General features: G+C 47.9%; 1 protein-coding gene across 1 annotated transcript; it reads left to right on the top strand.

The window, feature by feature from the left end:
- Window positions 1–149: 149 nt before the first annotated feature.
- On the top strand, window positions 150–20869 carry IPO9 (importin 9). The gene is made up of 24 exons (XM_072356135.1): window positions 150–342; window positions 2053–2114; window positions 2643–2729; window positions 3153–3354; window positions 3714–3802; window positions 4055–4141; window positions 4697–4816; window positions 5857–5957; window positions 6826–6884; window positions 7392–7543; window positions 8223–8321; window positions 8456–8562; window positions 9254–9393; window positions 9646–9805; window positions 10715–10941; window positions 11157–11305; window positions 12222–12350; window positions 12951–13226; window positions 14840–15006; window positions 17393–17526; window positions 17866–17985; window positions 18494–18595; window positions 19326–19402; window positions 19766–20869. The coding sequence occupies exons 1-24, from the start codon at window positions 174–176 to the stop codon at window positions 19874–19876; spliced, it is 3126 nt and encodes a 1041-aa protein (XP_072212236.1). The 5' UTR covers window positions 150–173; the 3' UTR covers window positions 19877–20869.
- The last annotated feature ends 547 nt before the right edge of the window (window positions 20870–21416 follow it).

Below are 21416 nucleotides of genomic sequence, written 5' to 3' on the forward strand. Positions count from 1 at the left end.
GGACTCGGTGGGGTTCGGACACGCGCACAGCCGCGGACGCGCGCATACCCGCCCCGCCCACCGCTGCCGTTCGTCCTCCTCGCCGCCGGGGGGCGCTGTGCGCGGCGACGTCCCTACGCGACGCGCGTGCGTGCGTGCGTTTGGCGCGCGGCGGAGCGGAGCGTGAGGGGGCGATGGCGGGCGCGGCGGCGGCGGGAGGGCCGGGAAGCGACGGCGGGCCGGGACCGGTAGCGCAGGGCCTGAAGGAGGCGCTGGTGGAGACGCTGACGGGGATCCTGTGCCCGGTGCAGGCGGTGCGCGCCGCCGCCGAGGAGCAGGTGAAGGTGTTGGAGGTGACGGAGGGTGAGTGAGCGCCGGGCCGCGGGGCTGTGGGGGCCGCTGTGGGGTCGGGCCGTGCGGCCCTGAACGGAGCGGGCCGTGGGATGGGCAGCGGGGAGCGTGGGGCAGCGCGGAGCGGGGTCGGGGGGGGGAACGGCCTGCTGAGCCCGGAGCGTTCCGTGGCTGCGCGAAGAGCCGCAGCGCTGAGCCGGGAGCTGCACTACGGCCCCGTGCGGCCTCACTTGAGGGGGGTCCGGCCGGGCCCTACCGGCGATTTGCCGCCCCTTCCCACCCTGAGGGGGTTCTTCGTGCCGCCTGAAGGTCTCTCAGCTCCTGAGCTCAGAAACGGCAGCAGAGGAAGCTTAGGAAGGTGTGGGGGTGTGCCCGGCCAGGGGGAGCGCGGTGGTTGCTCCCAGAGAACGTGAGAAGATGAAGGGAAGGGAAACAGGTTTCCTGTTATGATCTGTGTGTGACGCTCCCGTTGAGCCTTCCGTGGCGCAGTACAGGGAGCTGAGTTTGTTACCACCGTGGCTGTTGGGCATTTAGAGGTGGTGGTGCAGCAGTGCAGGTCCGGTAGTGCTGTGTGGGATCAGGATGTGCAGGAACACAGCTGGGCTGCGCTGTGTGGATCAGGGAGATCCACGGGACAAGGAATGGAGTATGGAGTCAGAATATGGGGTGAGAGCATCACTGAGTCTAAACCCCATCATCTCCGCCTTCGCTTTGTCACAGCTTTACAGATATCCCAGAGTAACTTTGTGCTTCCCTGCCGTCCTCCTTGGGACATCACAGCTCTGAAGCTTTAATGCCTTCACCTGAGGGAGGCTCACCAGGCTGCTCCTTGGAGTGGCACCAAACCAGAGGGGATGGGAGAGGTTCAGACTGTGTGGATCGGGGGTGCTGTCCTCCATGAGGACTGCCAGCCTTTGGAGCACATTGTCCAGTGTAGCTTTGCTGATTCCAAGCTTGAACCCGACTAGAAAATACACTGAGCAACCTGGTTTGATCCCGCTGATGCTGTATTGCTACAAGGATGGGCTGGAGACCTTCTGGGTTCCATTCACCTGCATTACTTTGTGCTGTCGGGAGTCAAGGAGCACAGGAGGAAAGAGCTGTATCCTCCTTGCAGATGCCAAGAGGAGGAGCAAGAGCAGCACTGTGTTGTTGTGGGAAAGAAATGTAGATCACGTGAGTCAGGAGTGCTTTAAAGTGCCATAAAGAAACCAGAAGTACGCTGTCATTGAGCACGTTTTAAAGGTAGAACACTGGAAGTAAAAATGAGGGCAGTGCGACCATTAAATTCATGGAGTCACAGAACGGTTTGAGCTGGAAGGGGCTCTTAAAGGCCATCTGGTCCCACTCCCCACCACGCACATGGACACCCACAGCCCCAGCAGTGCTCACAGCCCTGCCCTGACCCAGGGGAGAACAGTTAGAGCTGCAGCGATGGGGAGCCGAGTACATCTCGGCCTGTGCTTGTTGTTAACCTGAGCTGCAAGGTTTTTACCCACGAGGGAAAGAAGTGAGATGCTGAGATAACAAATGCAGTTTGTGCAGGGAGCACAGGGGAGGATGAATGCTCAGCGATTCATGTGAGGAGCTCCACGCTGGAATTGTCTTCTCCTTCCTACATATGAGTCACACTGTTGGTATTGTGTCTTTCCCTGAGAGTCTTGGTGAGTTTCCCTGCGTGGGAATGAAAGTTCTGACACAAGCGTTTATTCTGTGTTGCAGAGTTTGGTGTCCATTTGGCAGAGCTGACAGTGGATCCGCAGGGAGCGCTGGCCATCCGGCAGGTGAGCTCACACACACACGGACAGCACTGCGTCCTGGGGGAGCCAGAGGTGGTTTTCCTTTGGCCCTCCATTTTCCCTTAAGTTTCTGTGGGTTTACTTCTTCCTTCAGCATATCCAGGTGTGCTGACCTTTCCTTTCTTGCAAGCAGTGCTTTCTGGGCCTGCTCAACCTGCTGCTGGGCAGTGCGGTGCTGCCAGTCCTCTTTGCCACAGCTTTTCCTGTTGGTGTTTCCCTCCTTGAAAAGGAGGTTTAGTTTCTGTGGTTACGATGTGCTCCATACCTCGTGCTCTTGTAGAGGTGAGAAATAGCTGCCTTCTTGTGTCAGCGCTGTGTAATCTGTCACTGTGCGAGGAACGGCCTTCAGTTCAGCTTCTTACTGCTGTGGCTTTTTCAGCAGTGTGACAAGGACTTGTGTTTTGGTCAAAGCAGTGTGATGGGATGGGGGGGGGGGCTGAGCAGGCGGGTTGGAGGGAGGTGCTTGTTGTGGTTGTGAGATTTGTTCCTAATTTGACCTCTCTTCTAATGCAGCTCGCATCCGTCATTTTGAAACAGTATGTGGAAACTCACTGGTGTTCTCAGTCAGAAAAGTTTAGACCTCCAGAGACCACAGAGAGGGTAAGGCTTTGCTTTGTGTTTCCTGGTTTAAGATGCTTTATCCAGTAAGAATATTAATTGGTTCTCTGAAATAGATCTTGGGAGTGGTGCCTCAGAAGCGCTGCCCTTTTTTCTTCTGTCCCTTCGGGGATGGGTGCCTGGTTTTCCTTCACCCAAATCTTCCAAAGAAAGCAAGCCCAGGCTCTGACATTGGAACCAGCATTAATCTCAACAAGCCCTGGGTGTCCTCCATCCATGTTTTGTTGTCCTTGCATCCTGTCTTGTTGCAGCTCTCAGCAGTTGCTGTGTGCCTGCCTGAGGGCTCTGCATGGGGCGAGCGCTACGTTATAACACACCCAGCAGCCTTCCCTAAAAAGAAACACAGGGTACAGTCTGCAAGGTTTGATCTGGAGATGTTTTGCTAAACACTGTGGTTCTTTACAGGCAAAAGTTGCTATTAGAGATCTCCTGCCCAATGGGCTGAGAGAATCCATCAGCAAAGTGCGCTCAAGTGTTGCCTACGCAGTGTCAGCAATTGCCCATTGGGACTGGCCCGAAGCCTGGCCTCAGCTCTTCAACCTCCTGATGGAGATGCTGGTTAGTGGAGATGTGAACGCGGTGCATGGAGCCATGAGAGTGCTGACAGGTACGTGTGCACAGCAAGGCTGCCCAAGGAGGTGCTCCAGGTTTTTCCTTATCCAAGCATTCTGTTCCTTTGTACTGCAAATTGAGCTAGAACTTGCTGCTGCTGCTCTGCAGGGCAGGATGCTCAGTGTCAGGCTCTGTGCTACAGGCTGCAGCCCCGCAGGAGCTTTGTAACTCCCTGCTCTCAGATATCTGCCATTTTCAGCATGACATTTATCTGCTGTCCCTCAGGGGTTGCTGTGGGTAGGACAGCCAGCGCTGGTTTAAGCAAGCATGAAGCAACTCATCTCCCAGCGTTCTCTGTGTTGCTGTAATGGGTTTGTTTTCTTCTAAGAAGTTCCCTTGTTTTCTGTTTGGCAGAGTTTACGCGGGAAGTGACGGACACACAGATGCCACACGTTGCTCCTGTTATCCTTCCAGAGATGTACAAAATCTTCACAATGGCTGAGGTATATCTTCACTCTTAAATGGGTACTAAGTTGCATTGGTGGGAATGTTCTTGGAGCAGAAAAACAGCAGATGTGAAGGTTGGACTGTACCACCACGGTAAGACTTAAAGTGTGTCCTCTGTGCTGTGACCATTTGTGGCAGCTAATGTTTAAACTGAAATGTTTGAAGTAATGAAATAAAAGGGAATCAAATAAAGCAGGAAATAAGTATCCCTTTAAAATGTCTGCTATTCCCTATCTGTTGTTCTGCAGGTGTATGGTATTCGCACGAGGTCGCGTGCAGTGGAGATATTTACCACGTGTGCCCATATGATCTGTAACATGGAGGAACTGGAAAAGGCAAGAGTTTAACCTACCCTATGTACTGATTGGGGATGAAGTGAAGCTCTAAATTGTCATTAACGTGAAAATGAAACATAGAATTCCATGGTGCCAGGTGTAACGCAGAGAAGAGGGTGTCATTTCCTGCTCACAGTGTGACCGGCTGCCTGGTTTATGTGCACACCTCAATGCTGTGCTTGGTTTCCATAACTGAGTTTAACAGACGTGCAGGGCCAGCTTGGAGACAGGGGGTCAGCCTGGGGAGGAGGTGGGGGCAGCCCCTTTGCTTGGAAATCCCTGGAGGAGCTTCCAGAGGCCAGGGAGATGTCAGGTAGCTGTAAACACGTATGGATCTCCTGTCCAGCCCTGGGTGGATGTTTCCAAATGTGCTTTGACATCTGGAAAAACACTTGCTGTGTTTTCCTCAGAGGACTCACAGCAGTGCTCCTCAGGCCAGCTGTTGGTTCTCTGCTCACAACGCTTGTTTGGCTGAGCACAGGGTGGCCCTTTGCTTTCCTGACACAGAGATCTGGTACCTGGAACTCACCTCTGCTTGCACTGATTTTTAACCAGGGTGCAGCCAAAGTCCTGATATTCCCCATGGTGCAGCAGTTCACGGAGGCCTTTGTTCAGGCCCTGCAGATGCCTGACGGACCCACATCAGACAGTGGATTTAAGATGGAAGTCCTGAAAGTAAGTTGGTTAACACTGATAGGAAATGACCAAATACAGAAACGCTGCCAGGTGTGCTGAGAAAGTCGAGTGCTGTGCGTTGCTTCTCTTGGTGCTGCCTGTGTTGTGAGTTGTGAAGCTTTCTGGCTCCCAGTGCCATGCAGTTTTGATACGGGATTGTGCCTGCGCTGAAGATGTGTGTGGTGAGCTCCATAGGGATGTGTTGGTGCATTATTGGGTTGTATTATGCAGCTTTGTGAAGGTGGACATTTGAGGCCCATTCAGCTGCGTTCCTTGAGGAAAATGGTAATGCGGAGTTACTGTAAACAGGCATAAATCTTTTCATAATGATCAGCTTTGCTCTGGAGCCAAGAAATCAAATGCTGGAAGGTGCAGGAGGATGCTGTTGTGGTATTCAGAGGAGCAGCTGTTAAGTTCTGTGTTGTGGAACTGGTTTTTGTGGTCCTGTTCAAGGCAGCAGCACTGTGCTACTGCATCCCATTGCTTCTTCTGCTGCTGCCTCTCGGTACAGGCTGCAGTGCTGTAGAAGCAGTAGGAGCCATTGATGGATGGTAGCAGCTCTGGCTGGGTGCTCAGAGCAACCACTGGTTTTGTTACTTAGGACTTCTAAGTTAATGATAGCAATTTTCTAAGGCAAAAAGATTTCAGGTGTAAGACCTATAAATTGCCTTTCCCTCCAGCAAAGTGCATTTTGTAGTCATTGTAATGCAGAAATGAGAGAATTCAAGGGATTGGTTAAGCCAGCTCTGCAGGTAAGATGATTATAGGAGGTCCTGAAGTGCAGGGGCAATGGGAGAGAGAATGGAAATGGTCTTGGTAATACATTTTCAACCAGCTGCAAGCTCCCATCTTTTGTTTTTTCCCCCCTCTCAGCAGAGTACTGAGAGGTAAATGACAGAAAGATGTCCTTTTTTCTTCCCTGTCTCTTGTCCCAGCAGGACTTGGGATTATCTGTGTTGGTAATGGAAGTGCAGCCCATGAGCTGGGTTTTGGTTCTGTTCCCTGGTTTCCCTTCTGATTGCTGCTCTTTGTCCTTCCAGGCTGTAACAGCACTGGTGAAGAACTACCCGAAGCACATGGTGTCCTCAATGCAGCAGATCCTGCCCATCGTGTGGAACACCCTTACAGAAAGTGCTGCCTTATATCCTTTGCAGTGAATGCTTTTAACTGGAGTAAAAGAAGACAAATTATCTTGTTCCCAATAAGGACTTGAACTTGGCTGAAGAGTGTTAGACCCTGACCAGCAGCAGAGGGATCTGTTGTATAGATTCTGTGGGTATTTCTGTTGAGCTCCATGAAGTTCCTTTGGCCTGAGTCAGTTATGATAAACGATGGGAGTCCCCACACTGTGCTGGCTGCAGAACTGTGGCCAACCTCTGCATTCTCTCTGGTGCTCTTCAGTGAAAAATGCCTTCTTAAAACAATGCCTGGTAGTGATGTTAAGGCTTCAAAGAAGAATCTACCCTTATCCCTTGCTGCAGCAATAATGACTGGTTATGCTTGCTGCTGAAGCTGAATTTGATTTGCCTTTTAAATGTAATCACTTAGTCATCACTTTGCTGAGCAATCTGCAATGTTAAAGAGATGTTCTGCTGGTAGTTTTCATGGTATGTGCAAACAGCCAGGTCTTCCACATCTGCTCCAGGTTAACTTTGTGCTGCTGTGGCTCCTCACCATTGGGAGCACTGAGGTGTAGAATGAGCTCCTTGTGCCCTGGGAAGGCTGGGTCTGAGTGGTTCCATTGTGGCAGAGCTGTAGTGTGGGTGAACCTTTGGGTTTCCTTGGAGGATTTGGTTTGTGTGAATGGAGTTACCCAGGGTTGCTGTCAGGTGATGGAGAAGTGGTTTCTGCAGCTGGGCAGGAAGTCCCAGGACTCATCTTCTGTTTGAAACACAGCACTGTGTGTAACCCATGCTCCCTAAGAGAGCAAGCATAGTCATTATTAGGAATTTAATTTCCTGTTAGGTGCATCTTCTTAGAAACATGTGTGTTTACTTAATTCCATCTACTTATGTGAGAACAGAAGTAAATTATACAGAGGAGGTGGAGGATCCTGTGGATTCTGATGGTAAGAACTTTTGAACTGCACTTCTGAGTCCTCTTGGAGAGGAATGGACTTACCTTAATATTGCTGTTGTCAAAACAGTTGCAGAAACACCTCAGGAGTTCATGCTTAAATGTACATTTGCAGTGTTGGGAAGAAGTGATGGACGCTGTTCTAAGTTTCATGTGGCTGTGATCAGTGAAGCTGCATAACTTAAAGGTTTCTAACGACTCAAGGAGTGAGTTTTGCAGCAATTTTGAGGTAAAACTGATGGACAAAAGAAAACCAAGCAGGTTTTATTTTGGGCTTGATCAATTTTAGTGAGGGGTGTGCACTGAAGTGGGAAGAGAGCAGAAGGTGATCAAGTCAGAGTCCTCCCAGGGCTGCTGCTGCCATTGCTGGTCCAGGAGCAAGAACAACCATTACCCCATCAGACAGCCTAACAGTCTGTAATTATATTTGGCGCCCATTTATACTTCTGTGTATGTTAGCATTTGGAGTCATGGCCCTTCTCTTCATTTCTTTGTTCAGGTGAAGTATTGGGATTTGAAAATCTGGTGTTCAGCATATTTGAGTTTGTTCATGCCTTGCTGGAAAACAACAAATTTAAGAGCACAGTGAAGAAGGCTTTGCCAGAGCTGATCTACTACATCCTTCTTTACATGCAGATCACAGAGGAGCAGGTGAGCAAGTTTGTCTTGTGTAGGAAGTAAATGAGATAAGAGATTTAAACCAGTTAATGTCCAAGGCAGTGTTTCAGCGCATGGAAGCTGCTGTAAGCTAATGTGGTTACTGAGGGATGTGGTTTAGTGGGCAGCTCTGTTGGTAGGTGGGTGGTTGGTCTAAATGATCTTAAAGGTCATTTCCAACCTTTATGGTTCTGTGCTGTTCCATCCATTTCTCACAGCATCCAGGTGTTCCTATCAATAGTACCATGTGTGCAACAGGGAAGGAATGTGTTGTGAAAAGGAAGGTGACCAAACTGAAATGGATAGCCACACTGCAGTGGTAGTGAGAGGATTGTGCAAGCAGTGTGACAAAGTTTTTATGGTTATCCTTTGTGCTCTCAGGTCTCCCAAGCCTGAAAGCCATCTTCTGTTTGTCTTGTTTAGGTAGGCATGCATAAAAGCAGGCATGCTGTTAAAACTTCGTCTGCTTCTCCCATTCCTCATCTATAAATGAAGCTGTGTAGCATTGATTTCAGCTCAGTCATGAGTTTGTGAAACTGATTTCAAATGAGGGGCAGAGGAGAGAGTTGGGCTCAGGGCAAAGAGGGCCTCTTCTTTTCAAAGATTACAGCAACAGCATGTAAGAATCATCCTTCTTATCCTCCCTTTCCTTCTTGTCTTCTTTCTGCTTCAGATAAAGGTTTGGACTGCAAATCCCCAGCAGTTTGTGGAGGATGAAGATGATGATACTTTTTCCTATACAGTGAGGATTGCTGCTCAAGATCTGTTGCTGGTATGAAAAATATTCCATGTTTTGAAGCAACCAAAGAATGAGAACAATACATTTAGCTTCATGTTGAGTGATTGGAGGAAAGCCTGCCTTTAAAAGTCTGTACAACTCAACATGGATTATTTCCCTTTGCACAGGCTGTGGCTGCTGATTTCCAGAATGAGAGTGCAAGTGCTTTGGCTGCAGCAGCTACGAGGCACTTACAGGAAGCTGAGCAGGCCAAGAACAGTGGTGCTGAGCATTGGTGAGGAGATGGGACAGCAGGGAGCTGCAGCGGTGGGTTCTGTAGTACTGAGGGCAACACAAGTCGGTCATGCGTTGTTTTTTGTGGCACTGCTGCTGATGGGCAAGAATGAAAGCTGAGAACTGATTAGGAGAAGAAGAGAGTAGAGTATTTCTCAAAGCAGATGCATAAACCTTCCAGTTGAAGCCCTTCACCAGGTTTCTGCCCTAAGCTTCTTTCTGGGAGCCCTGACCGACAGTTCCTTATAAAGCATGTTGTTGTGGTGTTGTTTGTTATACCTTCACTTTCTGCTCAGTTAAGTGGGCTCAGAATTTCAGGCATCTCTCTTGGTGCTTCAGCACATAATCAACTGAGATGCAGTTGGAGACTGCAGAACAAATCCTTTAATCCTTCAGAACAAAGTCTTTTTGTTTGCGTATTTATTCAGGAGGGGAAAAAGTGGTACAAGCAGCACATTATTTTTTAACCCAAAATGTGGAAAGGGATTGGGAGTGCTGCCTGTCCTGGGGGAGATTCCAAGTCCCCACAAGGCAGAGTTCTGTGAATGTTCGTTTGTTTCTGCTTTGGAATCAAGTATGGAAACGTGTCAACTTAGAGAAAATGATCTGAGTGGTTTTCCTTCAAGTTCTTGATTTATTCATTGGGGTGATGGTGGGCAGAAAAGCCTAAAAGCATCTGGGTTCTTCTGCAGGTGGAAAATACACGAAGCTTGTATGCTGGCCCTGGGTTCTGTGAAGTCCATTATTACAGACAGTGTGAAGAACGGCCGAATACATTTTGATATGCATGGCTTCCTGACCAACGTTGTTCTTGCAGACCTCAACCTTTCAGGTACGCCAGCCCTGGCCATTGACTGAACTGCTGCTGAGTGCCAGAGCTTGGGAACTTACAAGTTTAAGTGTCTGTGGTGTGCATGTGCTGTTGTGCAGTGCCAGCATCCCATTTACTTTAAGCTGAGGCTGATGCTGGTCACAGCAGAAGAACCCAAGTAGTACTGATGACAAGGAGGAGGAAGCAGCTCTGACTTTGAATTCATGAAACTCATTGTGAAATGGCTCTTCTGTTTGTTCTGCTTTGTTTTAGTGTCCCCTTTTCTCCTGGGCCGGGCTCTCTGGGCTGCCAGCCGCTTCACAGTGGCCATGTCCCCAGAGCTCATCCAGCAGTTCCTGCAAGCCACGGTCAGCGGCCTGCATGAAACCCAGCCACCTTCTGTCCGAATCTCTGCAGTCAGAGCTATCTGGGGGTAAGCAGAGATACTCCAAAGCTCAGGGATCCATGTTAGAAATTGCATTTTTAAAGCTGGTACATCAAAATAGAATATCTCTGTAGAATGGAAGTAATGGCATGGAAAGAACTGAGTATCAGTGTGAGAAGTTTAAGTAAGCAGGTTCAAAGCAGGGTAACTGATGAGGAATAAGAAGTTGAGGTTCAAGGTTATGTACAGAACAATGTTATAATAGATACAGTCCCAAATGGAAGCAGAACTAGATGGTGATGACAAGCATGGAAATGAAACCCTGGTTGGTGCTGTGCGGACACAAGTATGACCAACAGAACGTGTCCTTGTGGGACAGATCAGAGCAATAAAGAAAGTTGTTGGTTTCTTTCCCCAAGTAACAAGGAGAAAAAGGGAAGATCTGCTGTGTAGATTCAAAAGTGAAATGAAAACTGGAAATTAGTTATTTAAATACACACATCCCCTCCCCCAAACCAACTTAGATTCCATTTGCACTGAGATGGTGATGAATAAAGGCAGGGAGTTACTGATTTGCTACTGCTGAAATGTTCTCATCCTTCCTAGCTTACCTGTAGTAATGCTAATTAAATGCTTTGTAAGCAGTGACACTTGCTCAAACTGCTTTTTGTCCTTAAGGTTAATGCCCTCCATTGGTGGGCAGCTCTAAAGAGAGAATTGTTACTGAGGAGCCCTGGAAGCTTGTCTCAGAGCTGCAGGTTTTAGCATCGCCTGGCTCAGCTCAGCTCCTGTGAGCTTTTGTGTGGAACGAGGAGGAGATGTGGTTGAGAGATCAAGGAAGAAATGTACTGATGGGGAGAAGTGCTAGAGGAGTCGACTTACAGAAGAATGGGTATTTATATATAATCCAGTGTTACACTTCAGTGTGTTCTGTGTGCGTTTTTGTATCGTGTCTAGCTACTGTGACCAGCTGAAGATCTCTGAGAGCACCCATGTGTTGCAGCCTTTCCTTCCCAGCATCCTTGATGGTCTGATCCATTTGGCAACACAGTTCAGCTCAGAGGTGCTCAACCTGGTGATGGAGACGCTGTGCATTGTCTGCACGGTGGACCCAGCATTTACAGCAAGTGTGGAGAACAAGATCTGCCCCTTCACCATCGCAATCTTCCTGAAGTACAGCAATGGTGTGTGTTCAAGCTGTCAAGCACGGTTGGTTTTGCTAATGAATCTTGATGGGGATTGTGACTGTGCTGAATATGTAATAGATCGTAACTGCATGAGCCTTGATTCATACTGTAAAGCTAGAAGGGAAAGTACTGCTTTGCCAGTTTGAAATAGTGGCAGCAAAAATTGAGATGTTTTTTAGAATGTTTTAGTAAATGGTGCTTTCTCTCTCCAGATCCAGTTGTTGCTTCTCTTGCCCAAGATATCTTTAAGGAGCTAGCTCAGATAGAAGCCTGCCAGGGTCCAATGCAGATGAGGCTAATACCAACTCTTGTCAGCATCATGCAGGCCCCTGCTGACAAGATCCCAGCAGGGCTTTGTGCAGTAAGTGCTACAGTGGTACCTGGTCTGAGCTGGGCTGATTCCCTGTTCTTTAACATAAAGGATGGCTGCTCTGCAACAAGTAGGAAGGTTGTTTTAAACTGCTTTCAACAATGACTTCAGTGTTTGGTAGATTTGTCTTTGTGGAGAGAAGGCAAACTGCAGGCTGGGGGGAGAGATTTCCGTAGGTAATGTGTGCTGTGGACTTCCTCCACTCCCTGCAGCACATCCCCAGCTGTTCTGCTGTGCCATAATCAAGTTTCACCAGTGACAATCTCTCCTGTGTGGTGGACTGTTCTCCAGCAGAATGTATAACCATTCCTTGTGGTTTTTTCTGAGTTTTTTTTTTCTGATTTATATGTCACATGTATGAATTGCTGGAGATAAACTGCACACATTTGTTGTCTCTCTAAAAATTCCACTTAGAAAAGATTGAGCATTGACTCTATCAAATGATTTTATGGAATTAAGCCCAAAAAATATCTTAATCAAGGTGTTTATAATCTGCATATTGATTGGTATTACTGTACCAATCGTTAGTAGGTGATTAAAGTAAATATAGATCTAGATAAAATGGATCGAGTCAGCCAGAACAATTCTCTGGTTGCACTGATCACTGTGTCAGGATAATATACGTCCCTGTAGAGCTGCTTACCACATTGAGTGGTTTTACAGCACTCTTAATGTTTGAACTGCCTTGTAAACTCCTCAGTGCACAGCACTGTGTGTCAGTGGCCATTACAGTGCCTCTGGATGTGTGACTTTCAAAATATGTAAGATATTGCTGTGTGTAACATCAAGATGTGATGGTAGTGCTGGGTTACATCTCTCCTGCTCGTGACTGTGGTGCTTGCAGTGCTTGACTCTGTGTGCTGTGGCTGCTGTTGTAACAGTGCTTTTGTCTGTGGTTTCCTTTCAGACTTCTATTGATATATTAACCACAGTTGTGAGGAACACCAAACCTCCTCTGTCCCAGCTCCTGATCTGCCAAGCATTCCCTGCAGTGGCTCAGTGCAGCTTGAACACAGATGACAATGCTACCATGCAGGTAACACTGTAGGGAGTGGTCAGAGCTGCAGGGACAGGCGAGTTTGAGAGAAGTGACCAAATGAGACAGTTGGCAAAGCCTTCAAGGGAGCCCAGGTTTTGCTTGCCAGTAGCTGTATCATCAGCTCCCTGGGAGGCTCTACTGCTTCGAGCCTGTCATTAAAGCATTGCTGTTCAGAGACCTGCAATGACTTCTGCTGAGATCATTCTGTAATTTCGAGGACTGGCAGCCTTTACCTGTTTTGTTTTTTTTTTCCCTATTAGTGCTCTGGAGCACAGAAAAACTCAATGCTTTTCTTCCCCTATAATAATGTTTATGACATCAAGGAATGGCAGAGGCTGTCTGCGAGGAACTCTCTCGGGCATTAGGAAGCAGAACCTCCTGCATCTTCCTTCTTGCCATTTTCTTGTGTACACATTTAATAAGTGGGAAGGGGAAGATAAAACTTCTTTTGGTTGATTCAGATACTGAATGGAGGGGAGAGCAAGAATTTGGCTCACAGATGTAGTGCTGATCTGAGCTGTTCTTGTTTGCAGCTCTGCTGTTAGCTGATGGTGGCTTTAGAAAGGGAAATTCTAACAGAATATCTTTCTCTTACAGAATGGTGGTGAGTGTCTGCGTGCGTATGTCTCGGTGGCATTGGAGCAGATTGCACAGTGGCACGATGAGCAAGGCCACAATGGGTTGTGGTATGTGATGCAGGTGGTGAGCCAGCTTCTGGATCCGAGGACCTCGGAGTTCACTGCTGCCTTTGTGGGCAGGCTGGTTTCCACTTTAATTTCCAAAGCAGGGAGTGAGCTGGGAGAGAACTTGGACCAGATCCTGAGAGCCATTCTGAGCAAAATGCAACAAGCGGAGACGCTCAGTGTAATGCAGGTGAGCAGATGGGGGCCCAGGAGGGTGAAAAGAGATGCTGCAAAAAGCAACTGTCAGATTAAAAGTAAAAATAAAAGCATGTGCTTGATTGTTTGTGGGTTATGTACACAGAGGTTCTGTGTACCCTGTGAAGTAGTCAGGAAATGGCCTGCTCTGTTCATCCAGTGCTGTCTGGATTACCTGTTAAGCCAGGCTCTAATTGGGTAAGCTTTAATGCACCTTAAATAGTCTCATGACCTTTTGCTTGCAAAGACCGAACCTTTAGAGAGCACCTTCATTAGGGGTGTTGTGGCAAGGGCATGCCTTTGAGTGTGTCTGTGTGAATAGCCTGGAGCTGAGACCAGGTAAGCTTTAGGAGGTGAGGCGTGTAGTTGGCCTGCATCAGGACAGAGGTCAGATGAGTGCATCACGGTCTCCTCTGTCCTTGGTCTCCTTTTAGTGGCATGGTTTGTAGAATGATTTTATCCCAGTACTGTTAATCTCTTTCGTGTCTGTGCCCTTAAAGTTCAGCATCTGGTTCCTGAGCAGCAGCTGTGGGAGGGCACTGTGCTGCCAGGACCCCACCTCTGCCCTCAGTGATGACCCTGGCTGAGGCTCATCAGTTCTAACCCTTTGATCTTTATCTCTGATTTGTAGTGCTGCGTTTTTTCAAACCAGTACCCAGTGAGTCACGAGGGCCACTCCAATATCAGCACAGAGTTCATCTTCAGGCCTTGATTTTTTTTTAGTTTTCCCCCCTTGAAAACACTCTTCATTCATAGCTATGCAAAATGGCTTTGGCTATTTTGGGATTTAAAAGATGTAGAGGCTTAAATTTGAACAAGTCGCATGAAGCCCCTGCAGCTGTGGAAGAGAAAAAGCCCCAGTGATATTGAATGTCTTCTCTGTCTTAGCCTGAGATGAGTCTGCAGTAAGACATCTTTCCCCTGAGGAAGCACACAGAGATGCCCTCAGCTTAGAGGTTGACATTTGATCCTGGCCTGTAAGGGCAGAACTGTAAATCTGTGTCTTGTAAATACCTTCCTAAAGCTTGCAGTTCTTTCCCTAAAACTTGCAGTTTTAAATTCAGAGCACGAGAAGTGCTGCTGCATTACTGTGTGGTGGCTGGGAGACGTGTGGTGGTGATGGAATACACCTGGGGTGGAGAATATGGCTGTGGACAAGCCTTAGTGTGGTGAGCATTCTGAGCTCTTTGTGCACAGGGCTGTGTGTACAGCATTGGACCAGGGAGCAGACACGGGTACCTGCACTACCTGCCTTTGCCATGTGATGTTTTTGGTGGTCAGAAGCCTCTGCGGCCTCTCATTATTTATTCTTTTCAATTGCTTTTTAATGTTTACATTAGAAAGATTTGCTGATTTGGGGCATGGGGGTGAGTAAATGGATTCCTGACCTGTTTTTTCTGGGTTAAATATTGCTGCTGATGGTAGCAGTATCCTTTCCTGCTTTTGTAGCACACTGTATCTTGCAGATGGTTTTACTTTCTTTTCCTCTTGGGGTCGTTGAGCACCATCTCCATTCCTACAGGGCACCCCATTTCTTGAATATTTGATAAAACATTTTCAGCCACTAAATAATGTACAGCTCGTGTTTCTTTTTTCTTTCCCTGGCAGTCCTTGATTATGGTGTTTGCTCATTTGGTTCACTCACAACTGGAACCACTCCTCGAGTTCCTGTGCAGTCTCCCTGGACCAACAGGCAAGCCTGCCCTGGAGTTTGTGATGGCTGAATGGATGAGCAGGCAGCACCTGTTCTATGGGCAGTATGAAGGCAAAGTCAGGTAGGATGCACTGTAAGCTGCACCTATGCCTTGATCACAGCTGACTGATCATCCCCTTGCAATTAAACATGCTATGTGTGGGGGAATCACAGAAGGTTGGGAAAGACCTACAGGATCACCCAGTCCAACCATCCACCCACCCTCACTGATCCAGGTCCCTCAGCTCAACACTAATCCATGTCCCTCAGCCTCATTCCTTGAACACCTCCAGGGCTGGTGACTCCACCACCTCCCTGGGCAGTCCATTCCACTGTCTGACCACTTTCAGAGCAGTTGTATTTCCTAATATCCAACCTGAACCTCCCCTGGCGCAGCTTGAAGCCATTCCCTCTGGTCCTATCACTGTTACGCGAGAGAAGAGGCCAACCTCAAGCTCACTACAACCTCCCTTCAGGAAGTCATAGAGAGCAATAAGGTCTCCCCTGAGCCTCCTCTTCTCCAGGCTGAACATTCCCAGCTCCTTCAGCCTCTCCTCATAAGCCCTGTGCTCCAGACCCCTCAGCTTTGTTGCCCTCCTTTGAACATGTTCCAGGGTCTGAGTGTATTTCTTGCAGTGAGGGGCCCAAAATTGGACACAGCACTCTAGGTTTGGCCTTAATAGTGCTGAGTACAGGGGGACAATCACTGCCCTGTTCCTGCTGGCAATGCTGTTTCTGATGCAAGCCAGGATGCCGTTGTCCTTGGCCACCTGGGCACGCTGCTGGCTCAATCATAGAAGATGAGGTTGGTCACACAGGACTTGCCCTTCATGAACCTATGCTGGCTAGGCCTGATCCCCTGGTCGTCTCACACTTGCCATGTGATCTCCCTCAGGACAATTGCTCCATAACCTTCACTGGCACTGAGGTCAGGCTCACAGGCCTGTAGTTCCCTGGGTCCTCCTTACAACCCTTCTTGTAGATGGGAGTCACGCTGGCAAGCCTCCATTCTGCTGGGACTTCACCAGCCAACAAGTAGCACTGATGGAAAATGGCTCAGCTGTCACCTCTGCCAGTTCCCTCAGCACCCAAGGGTGAATCTCATCCGGCCCCATGGACTTGTGGCAGTCCAGGTGGAGCAGTAGGTCTCTGTCTGTCCTCCTGAATCATGGGGGTTTTGTCTGCTCCCCAGCTGGGACTACCGGGTCACAGAGTGGAGTACCCTGAGGATATCTGGTCTGACCTTTAAAGGCAGACATAAAGGAGGTATTCTGAACCTCTGCCTTTTCCTTATCCTTAGTGGTCACATTTCCAGCCTCATCCAGTAAAGAGTGGAGATTCTCCTTGATCCTCCTCTTACTGTGGAGGTATTTGTAAAACAGAAGGAAGGGGAGCTGGTTCACATTTGTAGTGCTACACCTGCACTGGGCAAAATGAATTATTATCCCGAGCTGTCAGTTTGGTTTAGGAGAGCTGTGGTAATTGGAGCAATCCCTGATGTTCCTCTGAGTGCTTCTATTGCTGCCTGCTGTTCTGTGCTGGAACAGGGGCACCTGGGTGGGAGGGAGGGGTGTCCTTAAGTGAGCACGGGACTGATTGTAACATTACGGTTTCTTGAGCAGGATGAGAATTGTCTCTGGATGTGGAATTCTCATTATAAACTGCAGTGGAAGGTCAGGGCACTGTAGATGCTTTTCTAAGAGATTTTGGTGATTTCTTGCTGATTTAACGAGCCAGTGAAGTAAATGAGAAGAATCACGTTGAAGAGATAAATGTCAGAACTATTGTGCGGGATGGAGGAGGTCTGATGGATACTCAGCACTGTTTGCAGTCGTGCTTGGTCTGTTGTGTTGCTCAGAGGAGCAATTCCTTCCATTTTGGGTGAGCTGAGAGCTCTGCAAGGTGCTCTGAGGCTGTTTGGGGCAGCCAGCACTGCAGCTGACAGAGAGAGCAAAGTGAAGCCTGTTGTACAGCACTGTGTATCATCCAACGTTACAGAGGTTTGCATGCAGGTGATTTGGCAGTGCTGTGCTCTGTTCTAGGCCCCACTTTGGGGTTATTTACAGAAAGGGAGCTCACAGTGCATTAGGAATTGCTGGATGTTTTCTGAGTGATGAAGAGAAGGAATACCTTCCCAGAAGAGCCTGCTGTTCAGACCCAGGGAAATGGAAGTTAGTAAAAGGAAAACAAATAGCTCACACCAAGTAAGCTGAGTAACTGACACCAAATAACCCTTCTGTGTTCCTCAGTCCCCATCCCTGTGGATGGTGGGTTGAAGAAGCAGCTGTTCCACATCTTAATGTAAAACAGGGGAAACTGGAGAACGCTGTAGTGCTTGTTCTTGGTGGCAGTGGTCAGAAGGGACACCTGATGGCTGCTCAGGGATGTTCCCCACATCCATCCTGCTGGGTGAGCCGGGCGGTGCAGGGGAATCCCCACCCCTAATTGTCCCACTCTCTGCTCCCCAGCTCAGTAGCACTGTGTAAACTCCTGCAGCATGGCATCAACACGGATGACAAACGGCTTCAGGACATCAGGGTAAAGGGAGAAGAAATATTTAACATGGATGAGGGAATACGGACACGATCCAAATCGGCCAAAAGTAAGTCATGATTTTACTGCCTCCACGTCCTTTTTTTCCTGTTAGTGGATGCTATGAAAGGCTTCACATACCAGATCATGCAGAGCTATGGGAGGTATTTCCTCTCATAGAGAAGGTGCAGGTTGGTTTTTTAGAACTAATCCATCCATCACGTAGGTGCTGGATGTTGGTACACAGGTACCAGCTCGGGTATCATCTGGTCCAATGGTAATTGCTAACATGTGAGCACCTAAATTAGTGCTCCCAGCTCTTACCTTGATAGGATCTTTCCTTCTGTCATTAGAGACAAACAGCTTTTCATTAAGAGTGGTACGAATGTTTCTTTTTGTTCTCTTGCAGATCCTGAACGCTGGACAAACATTCCTTTGTTAGTAAAAATCTTAAAATTAATAATAAATGAACTCTCTAATGCAATGGAAGCAAACGCATCTAGGCAGACCACTGCAGATTGGAGTCAAGGTGAAACACTGGGATTGATTTTCCTCTTTAATGGCTCGAATCTACTCTGTAATCTCTTCAGAAGCATTTACAGTAATAAGAAACTGACAATAATTACTATTATACTATTACACCTGTAATTAGAACCACAGAATCTTTGGAGTTGAAAGGGATGCTTAAAAGTCACCTAGTTGAGTCTAGACTCCCCTGCAATGAACCAGTGTATGTAGTTAAACAAAGGCTTAAATAGTAATTCAGAGGTGTGTTTTTATATCTGGAAATGATTGTCTTACATGTGGAGCTGTATCTGGATGTCGAGGTCTGACTGTACACCAGGAGAATCAGCTTTGCTTTGGTGTGTTTGATTCTGGTTTCTTCCTTCTGAGGGACAGTAATGGCTGCAGGTGGCTCCCTTTGCCCCTGCAACTCAAGGCTTTCTGCACAACAACCATTCAGCCTCTACATAATGACTGACAGGCTGGACATCCTGGGTGTTATTTATGTCTTGAAATTTGTGTTTTCTGAACAGATGATTCAAACGATATGTGGGAAGACCAGGAAGAGGATGAGGATGAAGATGAGGGCTTGGCAGGACAGTTCTTATCAGATATTCTTTCCACAAACAAGTATGGTGAGTCGCAGCTTTTTAGTGCTTACTTGGAGATAAAACAGAGTGGATGACATTGTAGTCTGAGTTTTCTTTCCTTGACAGCAGCGCAACAGAGATGAGATGAAAAGGGAAGGAAATGTCACAGTGGGGTTTTGTTTCAGACAGGAGTTTGAATGCTGTGCAGGCTTCATGTTGCTGAGGTACAGGCAGGTGTTCCTCCTAAGGGAAAATTGGTGGCAGAGGTGTAGGTGTGACCTGGAATGGCAGCATCATAGCAGTGGGTGAACTTGCTTGTGGAGTGGTCTTGAAGAAGAAGTGATGCGTAAAGAAAATGGAACACATATAATAGTCCTCCTTTCCTCTCCAGTTTGCATACAGTCTTAGGAAAGAGAACCTTACAGGCTAAACACAGTAAGGGATTATTTCTTACTTAGCACAGAACTGGAAGTGTGTCACCTTGACGTAAGATTAGGGCTGAGATAATAGCACACAAACAAACTCACTGACCTGGTATCCCATGGATGCTCATCCCAGCCCTGTGTTCCCTGGGACTCCTGCTTTGACCCTTCATGGGTGCAGTTTTGTTTCTAACTGTGGAGGTTTAGGAGCAGACATGCTGGGTGCAGAACTGTTTGCACAGCAGCACTGAAGCTGTGTGTGGATTGCTGGGTTATAACAAGAGGCCAGTAGAACACTCCCTGGGGTGTTTAGCTCTGTTTGTTGTTAATACATGCTGCCTTGCCTCTGACAGATGAGGATTACTATGAAGATGACGAAGAGGACGATCCAGATGCATTAAAGGACCCTCTCTACCAAATAGACCTCCAGGTGATGTTCTGGAATGAGTTGTTTTCATTTTAATCAAATCATGCCTGGAGCTGTTTTTTCCTTATTGTATCTATAACTTGTGAACGAACAAGACTTGCTCAAACGGAGGGAGGTGAGACTTTTTTATCTGGGAGCCTTGCAGCTTTTTGCTGAAATAGCAGCAGAGTGGAGATTGGAGCTCACATCATTCCCCATCACTGCCCTGTGCTGTAATTTACTCCTTGTGAGCTCCCCCTGAGCCTCCTCCTGCTGCATCGCTCCCTCCTGCAGTCCCTGTGTGATATTTGGTGTGTGCTCACCTTTATGATGAAGGATAGAAGCAGGATTTCCGATGCTGACTGCTGCTTTCTGTCTCCCTTGCAGGCGTATCTCACTGACTTCCTGTGTCAGTTTGCACAGCAGCCTTGCTATGCCATGTTTTCAGACCACCTCAATGAGAACGAAAAGCGAGTGCTGCAGGCCATTGGCATATAAACCCACCCAAGAGAGCACACTGATCATATCCGAACCATGTTTCTTGGCTTATTCCATGTTTTATGATTAAACATAAAACAATCTCCGGTGCCCACCTGCTTGTTAGAGGTGGATGATGGCCTCGTGGTGACGTATTGAGCCTCATCTTAACAAATCTGCTAAGGGAAGGAATACTAAGGAAGCAGCAAAGACAGAAGTCTGGAGCTTTGCACATTGGTCTCACCGTGGGAGCACTTTCATTTTCCACAGTAACTTTCCAGGAAGTTCTTAGAAGAAAAAAAAAGCAAAACGTGTCCTTAATGTTTTTAAAAGCAAACTGTCTGTGCCTGGAAAGGGGCACTGAACTGAGTTACACACAGCACAGCCAGCCTGAGAAAGGAATTGGGTCACTCACAGATTGCTTTGGACGTATCTCAAGGACTTTGGAAGGTTGTTGTTCCTCTTCACGCTCGTGTAACACACAGGGTAAATATCTCGATCTCACAGTGTGACTTCTTTTTATAGAACCATAGACTCTTATCAGAGATACCTGAACAATATAGAACCCGTTTGCAGGAGTCTGGATGGGAAGCTGAGACAATAAACCAGAGCATATCTTCTTTCCTGTTGTGGACGGGGCTTTGTTGCTCACATTTACTGCCTGGTCCCACAGGAGCAGTTCTGCACCAGTGCTTTGGTGGGCTCATGTTAAGAGGAGCCACCACTGTTCTGTTCCTGTGCCGTGTGGCTGCTGGAGGCGTTGGATTTGTGGAGCACAAAGAGCCACCATTTCCAGGGAGGAAAACAGATTGTATTTGGCAGATGTGCTCCACGACAGCCACTCTTTGAACTACTTTGCTTCCTTCACACTCCTGTGTGTATTTTTTATAGGGTGGTAAAATAACGTTTGCAAATTGGTTTGACCTGTACGAAGGGCGTGATGTATCTCACAACACCTCTCTGCCTTTGGTTCCCCGTTGGGGGGGAAGATGAAAATAAAACCTATTGAAATGTACCTCGGTATCCTTCTTGTACGACAGGACCTAATAGGAAATGGCAGGTGTATTTCTCCATAGGAAACTTTCTATGGGTGCTGCCTTAGAATGTGACACAGGAGTCATCGGACCAGAAAGGGAGTCCTGTAATGGATGATGGCTGAGCCATTACAGTGGTTCTACTTGCTGTTCCTTTGTTGGAATGGATGTGCTTCGAGTTGTATCCAGAAACCTCCAAGGAGTCGTTCTGTATCCTACTGCTCTATTTAGAGTGGGATTGAGAGAGCTGGCGGGTAGTTTGCTGTGTTGGCAGCAGGGCACAAAACAGCCTTCAGTCTCTGGCCGTGGAGGTGAGTCTGTCCATCACTGGAGGTGAGTGTCCATCACTGGAGGTGAGTCTGTCCATCACTGGAGGTGAGTCTGTCCATCATTGGAGGTGAGTCTGTCATTGGAGGTGAGCGGTTCCAGGCAATTGAGAGCATCTGGTTGTGGTTTCAAGTGCAAATGGCCTCGTTTGTGTCTGCTCCATCCCCTTTGGCAGCGTTCAGCTGGATGGAAGGTGAGTG

Source organism: Excalfactoria chinensis, chromosome 23 (assembly GCF_039878825.1).
Source record: "Excalfactoria chinensis isolate bCotChi1 chromosome 23, bCotChi1.hap2, whole genome shotgun sequence".
Lineage (NCBI taxonomy): Eukaryota > Metazoa > Chordata > Aves > Galliformes > Phasianidae > Excalfactoria > Excalfactoria chinensis.